This window comes from Olea europaea, unplaced genomic scaffold, assembly GCF_002742605.1.
Source record: "Olea europaea var. sylvestris unplaced genomic scaffold, O_europaea_v1 scaffold1747, whole genome shotgun sequence".
Lineage (NCBI taxonomy): Eukaryota > Viridiplantae > Streptophyta > Magnoliopsida > Lamiales > Oleaceae > Olea > Olea europaea.
The window spans coordinates 5640-14180 of record NW_019235185.1 but is presented as its reverse complement, the minus strand read 5'-3'; the positions used below and the strand labels follow the sequence as shown (position 1 = coordinate 14180).

Genomic DNA, 8541 nt, shown 5'->3' with positions numbered 1-8541 from the left:
GTACTAATAATGGAGCTGAGCTATTGGCATTATTATATGGGCTTCAACATGCTAAAAGGATAGGGATTAACCATCTTGAAGTGGAGATAGATTCATTGATTATCGTTAATTGGTTAAGGAGGAAGGTTTGTGGTATTTGGTATCTAGAAGATTACTGAGAAGAGATACAATACCTCCTGTCTATAATCTATTGTAGAATCCAACACATATATCGAGAGGGTAACTCGGTTGCTGATATTCTGTCGAAGTTGGGAGCGTCTTGTGTTTCACATATCTGGATGGACTCTATCATAATCCCATCATCAGTTACAAGAGCTTTGCGTATGGATAAACTAAGCATCCCTAATTTTTGTGGCTTTTCTCCTCACAGTTTGTCTTTAAATCTTTCAATGTTGTTCTAAATTACAAGTAATTTGGCTTACTTTGATATGGATGGTGTTTTGCAAATCTTATGTAACTACGGTATTCCTTCATCACAGGTGAGTGTTCATCAATAAAAGTCATTTAGTCTTATAAAAAATTAATTAATTATTTTAACCGTATTTATTACGATTTTAGTTAGGGCTACACAAAAAAATCACGAAATCGCAAATCGAATCGAAACCGTTAGTTCGGGTCCATGTGGACCCGTGGTTTTTATTCCCTCAAACTAAACCAAACTGTTTCAAAATAGTTTGGTTTAGGTTTTGATTTTCAAAAATCGCACAAAATCAAACCGAACCGTTTTTAAATTTTTTAATTAAAATATTAATTTTATTAACTTAAAAATTTTACAATTTTTACTTTTCAAAAAGAAAAATAAATACCAATTTAGCAATACAAATTACAATAAGCATATTGAAATAATCATAAAAAGTAAATTAGGTTCATCATTATTACCCTATGATTTAACAAGCTCACAACATATATCCTCACCTAAAATCTAAACTAAACTAAGCTAAAATTATTCCAAAATCACGTGAAATGAAGGAAAAAAAACATATATTTTCATCAATTCAAATCATAATTCAACAAAATTACATCAGCAAATCACATCCAAAGTTTCATAAACCACAACATAAACTCTCGTTTCCCTAACATTTGACGTTTGTCTGCCACTACTGAACAAATTGTGAGTCGCTTTTTAATGTTAGTATGCTAATTTCTACTTGAATCACCTCTTTCTCTCTTCTTTTTTCAGTAAGTCTCAAATTCTCATTCAAGCATTTTCCATTGTTCTTCTTTTATTTGTTGTTTTTGAACTTATTATACACTTGTAAGTTGTGATTTAGATAGAAAAATAACTTTTTGTGTGCCTAAATGATTAACGAATTTGTTCGTGATTTGGAAAGAACGAAGGACTGAGCGTATTAATTATGTGAAAATGTTTAAGTTCCCTAGCTAGTACTACTACTTTCTACTTTCATAAAATAGTTAGATAATGAAATTCGTCAATTTCCAGTAAGTCGAAATTTTATCAATCTTTGTACATATAAACTTATCCCATTCAATCTTTATTTAACATTTCGCTAGCAAGACGAAATGAGTTTTAACCAACCTATAATAGTAGAATGTAACTCTACCTTTACACCATTCTCTATATGACAATATAAATGTCAAACAAGAAAAGGTAAATAAAAATGAAAAAAGATGTACTTATAACATATTTTAGCAACCAACTTTGAAAATAATTTATTCATGAATTTTATGGTAACATTATTTGTTCTCGTTTAAACTTATATGGTAACTTATGTTAAATATATTACTATAATGTCGATAGGTAAACCGCGGATTAAAATCGAATCAAACCGCAAATTATGGTTTGGTTTGTTTTGGAAAAATTTCAAACCACATAAAATGGTTTGAGTCGAAAATATAACACAAACCGTCCAAACCGAACCGCGTTCACCCCTAGTTTTAGTCAAGGCATAATTGTATGGCGCGACTCTTCTACTAATATTTCAAAATGATTTCAATATTAAGAGTATTTCTTTAAAGTCTCCCCGATCCGAAAATAAAGAAAATTAGGAAAAATAAAATATATGTTGAAATTAATTTTTTTTTTCCCAATTTTTCCAATTCTTAAACAGGTTTAATAATTACAAATTTTTCAACCTTTTTTAACTTTTAGTCAATTGGATTAAAATGCACAAAAGGTTGCTTACCCATTTATTAACTCACTTATTTATAGATGACATCTCCAAACATTTTGTTATAAACTTTCGATATTGGATGAGAATTCATTTGGTTTGATTGTAGTACATTGTACCTTTGATTTTGCTATAGTATATTATGCATTTAATTTGACTGTCGTGTATTTTGCAATTATATAAGTAGTTATTTATAATTTATTAAATTAATCGTTTTTCCTACTTTTTACTACTTAATAAAAATTTAAGACTCTACTTAGTAAAAATTTAAAACTCTCCAAACTATTCAATTAGCACTTTTATACTATATATTTTTTATCGAATATATTTATTTTGACAAGCTCTTAAAATTGCATTTGGTACTATAATGTTTTGTATGTATTATTAAATAATTTTTAGATTGATTAAAATTTTAAAATAATATTAAAATAAGAAAATACATTTTCATGGTTTTTGAAGCCTATGCTTCATTTAGACTTGCCTAGCATGAAACATTTACGCCTCGTCCTCATTATGTTTTTTAGAACATTGTGTACACATGGATTGACTTTCTTCTTCTTCTTCTTCTTCTTCTTCTTCTTCTTCTTCTTCTTATTATTATTATTATTATTTATGTTTTGAGTTTTGATGACTTTTTATTCTAAATTTTTTTATTTTCTCATTTATTTATTTTAGTGGAAAATAACGAGCCACAAAAGTATTTAACTGCCTCAACTACTTATAACAAATCGGATTGAGTTGTTATCGAGTCAGATTAACCAATATCCATATTTGATCCATTTAGTTAACGGATTATCAAATTCAAATCTTGATCATATTATCGGATTGAGACTCTAAATCCATTTCTTATTAATTTAGTCAGATTTGAATCAAAATTCAATCCATTGATAACTCTACTTACACCGTTCGAGGTGAAGAAAGTGTTAATAATAATAAAAACTAATGCACAACTAAATGTAGTTGCTAAGGATTCATGTAATCGACTCCAAATTGATTAAGAACAAGACTTAATTTATTTGAATTCTTGATCTACCAGCAATTTTCCTCAGAATCGCTGTTCCAACAAAAATTAATACTACTAGAAGGAAAATATTTGTCGGAAAACCATAAAAATACCTAGTATTTTCATTAGGGAAGAATTTCAATCATTTTGTGATCACATTTAAGATATTATCATTAGTACAATATTGTTGATCTTTTCTTTTGTTCAAACCTGTCATAAGCAGGCCTGGTTCTTAAGAATAGTAGCAAACTTGAGGCTAATCCCAGGATAGAAATGCATCCCCAGAATACAAAAGTCAAGCCATAGCATTTTCTTCCCATACACACCATTGAATCACCCATTAGGCCTAAACCAAACTCGGCATGGGAATCGTAAACAACAGCAGATAGAACACCGTAGACAAGTGATCCGATGGGGATATTTGTGATGAGAATGTTGTGGTTGACACCCACACTATTGGGGCCGAAAAGCTCAGATGTTACTGAAACCGCAGCAGCAAATATAAATCCCATGGCTAGTCCTACTAGGGCGGTGCCAACATGAACTGCAGCCTCCCCACTATTCACGGCAAGCAAGAAATAGGCCATTGGCATTGGCAGAAGGGCTATGGCTAGCCATCCGGTCCGCGCAAAGTATAGCTTCCTGCACATGTACCTCATCAATTTTACGGGTACTTCCGAGAGCAATTCAGTTGATCTGTTTTCTAAAGGATGGGATTCGGGACTTATAAACAATTTAGTTTCCTGGTTAGAGGATATTCTCATATTCTTTTGTATATAATTTGTAACAGGAAGACACATTTTGGTCAAATGCCTAGCGAAAAACTCTTATGTTCCTTTCATTATAGTATTTTTGAACAAGTTCCCAGATAACAAGCCTAAAGGTTAGGGCAAATACAACCATAGTAACTAGGATGGATATCTTGTATCCGAAAACTAGCAATTCACCCTGGAAATTAAGGTCAGTATGAAATATAGTTTCAGTCTGTTCACTTACGTTCGAATGAGGTCTGGTGCAGCTGAAAGCAAGCGCGCGAAGAAAGAGAACGAAGAATACGTTGTAATGAGCCTTGAAGTCATTGAATAATATCCAAGTGATTGGGCTATCTGCCCAAGATTATTACTGTACACTAGCCCAATTGTGCCTCCACAAAGATAAGCAAGATAGTATAGCCAAAAATCAACCCTACGAAGGAGGATTGGGGCCTTATGATCTTCCCCGAGCACCGTCAGACAATCCTTCTTCATTACAGTCTCACAGGAACACCCTTCACTAGTTCCCGTGTTTTGTCTAGATACTATATGAACTGTACTATCGTCTACATTATTCTCTTGACTCAGGAGCTCTTCATGAAATTCAAGATCATCGGCATCAACAAGGATAAAACCCGAGCTTGGAAGTTGGAAGCTCGAGTAAATTGTGCGATGGAACCAATCTCGAGCATAGATAACACCGGGGATACCAAAAGGGAAAACAAGTAGAAAAATGGCACCGGCAAAGAGGAAACGAGCTGTTGCTGCATTTAAAGAATGGAGGAAGAGAAGGTAGAATCCCGTCACAACAGCCCACAAATTTAAAGCGATGAATATAAATTGATCGCGTTTAACAGCATCAGACGAAAGAACATCCACTGGGGGTTGCAAAAGGATAGGGAAAAGGGCTGCTACAGATGTCAAGAGCGGAATGAAAGCGTTGAGAAGAAGATACAATGTGGTTGATGAAGGGTTAAGTGATTTTTCAGCAAGGTTGTAAAAGGCAGTGCTCAAGCCATTGAAACTGACTGTGAGAGAAAGAGCAAGTGGTTGATTACTTGAGAAATTCTTTATGCAGAGAATAAAACAAACTGTATTGAACCAGCAGATGCTGCAACCAGCCAAAAAACAAAGTAAAAATACCTGTAATATTGCATTTTAAACATAAGTTCAAGATACAAATTTTATCTTTATGAATTGCAACAAGTTTATTTGGAACAATATTACACGTTATATTGAAGAAATTTATCAAAAAGAAGAGTAGAGAGGGCAGATGCAACTAGGTTGTCAATTTAGCTTATCGGCTCGGACCGCCTGTGACTCGTCTAGGAAAAACCCTGACCAGCCGGCCCCTGCCCTTTTCGGCCCATAATGAGCCGAAAATGTGGGTCGAGCCTAGATTTTTAAGCTAAGCAAAGCTCGACTCGACTCTAGCCCAAAAAAAGCCCACACCATTTTACTCGAATCGAATCCAAACTTGATTTCAACTCGTTGACATCCCTAAATGGGACTAAGCACCCAATTGAGTTGTACTACGACAGACACATATGTTAGACCTAGATAAGATTGAAAGTAAATGAAGAACCCAAATACATGCACGAGCTACTTATCTATTTTAACGTAGTGCATATGTTATTGATTATCAATACAAAATATTTATATAGCCTTCAGTAGACTACACGACAAGTGGTCCAATCCAAAATATTTATAGCCCCTATTTGTCAGGATTAAAATTAGATTTTTGGTAGATTTTGATATAAGTTGATGAAATGTATGATTGAAAAGTTGTATAACCCATAAAATATATGGTTAAAATAAATTGTTGACTTTGATTTATATTAACATCTAGATTTTAATTTATACCAAATAGGGACATAATATCATCAATATATCTAAAAATTGTGCATCGTTAATTGGACAAGATACACAATGAATGATAAATTTCATGAACATTGAGAACATAATCCTAAAATCAAGCATGATATGTATCACTTTAATTTTACCAAAATAAACAAAAATCTTGAATACTTAAATCAATAATAAACTTATTGATTGACACATTTTGTAGGTAAAAGAGTATCTTGATTTACTACTATAAGAATACTATTCGAGAATGCAGCTACAATGTCTCTGTCAATTATATTAGACAAAACAAATAAGTAAATTCTTTCCACTTTAGTGCTTTTTTATGGACATTTAAGTTCTAATAAAATACTCAATTAACAATATCAATATTACTCTAGAAAACAACTACGATCAGAATATTATAAGGATAAATATAAAACACCCACCAACTTTAGTTACATGCATAATGAAAACCTAATTTTCTTGACCCCATTTTGTTGAATGTCGAAAAATGAATTTTATATATATATATATATATATATATATATATACACATATTTTCAAAGATGTGGCCAAAAAAGAATGGTGGGTGTACCTAAAGGTCAAATGCGGTTGGAATGGCTATTAAGGTTTTTGTTTCATTGTCCCTTTCCATTATGAAAAAATTTATTTGTGGTGTAGAAGTCTTTCTTTCTTTATATATATATAGACCTTTAGCTACCCCCACTATTTTTTTTTGGCCAAATCTTTGAACAAAAAAAAAAATAATAATAAATATATATATACACACACACACTTATAGTAAACTTACTCCCTGAATAATTTTTCTAAAAATCATATTTTAATAGATTTTTATAAATATTAATAAAAGATGCGATTAAAAAATTTATAAAAGAATGGATTCCATAAAATGTGTAATTATTTTATATCTACTCTTTTTAGCTAAATCAATCAAGGACTTATTATAGTCATGTGGGAAGTACTTCTACTCTCAATCCTTTTTTCACTGTGTTCTAAGCTGCGTCCATTCACTGAAAATGGAGAAAATCTATTACGTGATTCGTCGTGTTGAACATCCTTATTCAGCGGGAAGACAGAGTAGAGTTATAAATAATAGTAATTATAATTGAATAAATACCACATAGAAGGCAGAATTATGAATAACTGACCACAAAATATGGCAAGGCAATGACTTTCTGCATGATAAGCCACTGGACTCCATAGCCAATGAACCCCATGAGTGCCGCCGTAAACATCACCGCCCACAGCGGCAGGTACATCAACGCCAGCCCCGACGACCACCCAAACATCTTCCCAAGGTCGGAGGCGGTGGCCAAATAGTTCAGCTGTACCTGTGACACCCCTAGAACCGCCTTCAGCTCCGACGAGTAGGCTGAGAAGTCGAAATTTGTTCCTGTAAATGTCTGAATCCATATGGTGGCGACTAGGATCATCCACTTTCTTGATTGACCTGCCATTAATGGATTGATTTTCTCGTCGCGGCTGAAGTTGTAGACGACAGTATGGTGGTTAATATAAGAGGTTGGCCGAATCTATACGTGGCTTCATTCATATTCAGACATCGGTGATACAAAATGGGACGTTAGGAATTCACATAATAACATGTAATTATCCAACCTAAGTAATAAAAATTCCCCAGTTAATAAATAATTTTGGAACTAAAATAAGTTCATAAATCATTAAAACATACATTAAGCTTGTCAAATTAACTGTAATAATTAATATAAATACTTAATTTAATTTAAACTCGTTATTACTTACGGAAGATCAATAATCAATTATCTGAAGTGTTGTTTTATTAGTTAAATAACTTCTCAAATATTTGGTGTAGAACTATTTGTAAGAGGAAACCGGAATTATAGAAAAGAAAAAATAATATCTAATAAGTATAGTAAAAATATCAAATAACATGCTAAATTTAATAATATTTTCCTGTTATAACCAAGATACATATCAACCTAATTAATTAATTAATTCATTTTAATTAATTATTTGTCCACCATTATTTATTTATTTATTTGTTTTTATTTTTTATTTTTATTGGAAAAAGACTAATATTCAAGGACCAAAGGTGATCCATCACTCTGTCACAATCTCCTTGGGTAAGAAAATGATACATCTTGGAAGAAAATGATACTTCTTGGGGAATTATACTTTTCAGGGAATATTGAAAGTGAGGGATGGGGCTGGGTTTTGATTGTTAGCATTACTTTTTAGGGCTCAAAGGTACTCATGGTTCTTGGAGCCTTTATGAGATGAATTCAAATTGGCACTTTTGTTTGAAGTTTCAAATTTAGTGGTGTCATAACAACTCATGGAGACTTACTTGATTAGCTCAATTTATTTTTATTTATTTTTAAAAAAAAATAGAGGATTCAAGAATATATTAAAAGTTAGAAGAGCCGTTGTGCTATCGTTCAACTTGAAAGGTTGCTAATCAAAGTACTTTCTCTATCTAATTAACGAATTCACAATGCTTTCTAGGTTATGTAGATAGCAACCGTCACATGGACGAACGGGGAGAGAATGAACTTATTGCCTTGTTTGTACGAATAGTTTATGATCAGATTTATTCTTTATATATAACTCCTTATTATCCGATCACATATTACAGGAGAAATGATCTACTATGCATTGGTAAATTCAGTAACATAGTACGTCAATTAATTGATGAATAAGTTTATAGTAGATATCAATATTTGCATTAAATTTTTTTGTCAAAAAGATTGAATAGAATGTATGTCCCTATCAAAAAATGAAATAAAAAATTATCCAATTAATTTAATCTTTG

The 8541-nt window shown here is 32.1% G+C and overlaps 1 protein-coding gene across 1 annotated transcript; it reads right to left on the bottom strand.

Annotated features, from left to right (window-relative positions):
- Window positions 1-2167: 2167 nt before the first annotated feature.
- LOC111377919 (protein NUCLEAR FUSION DEFECTIVE 4-like) lies at window positions 2168-7434 on the bottom strand. Its single transcript, XM_023001072.1, has 3 exons — window positions 6899-7434; window positions 4129-5027; window positions 2168-3774 (listed from the first exon to the last, which is right to left on the bottom strand). Exons 1-3 carry the CDS (start codon window positions 7205-7207, stop codon window positions 3306-3308), a joined length of 1677 nt encoding a protein of 558 aa, XP_022856840.1. The 5' UTR covers window positions 7208-7434; the 3' UTR covers window positions 2168-3305.
- Between the last annotated feature and the right edge of the window lie 1107 nt (window positions 7435-8541).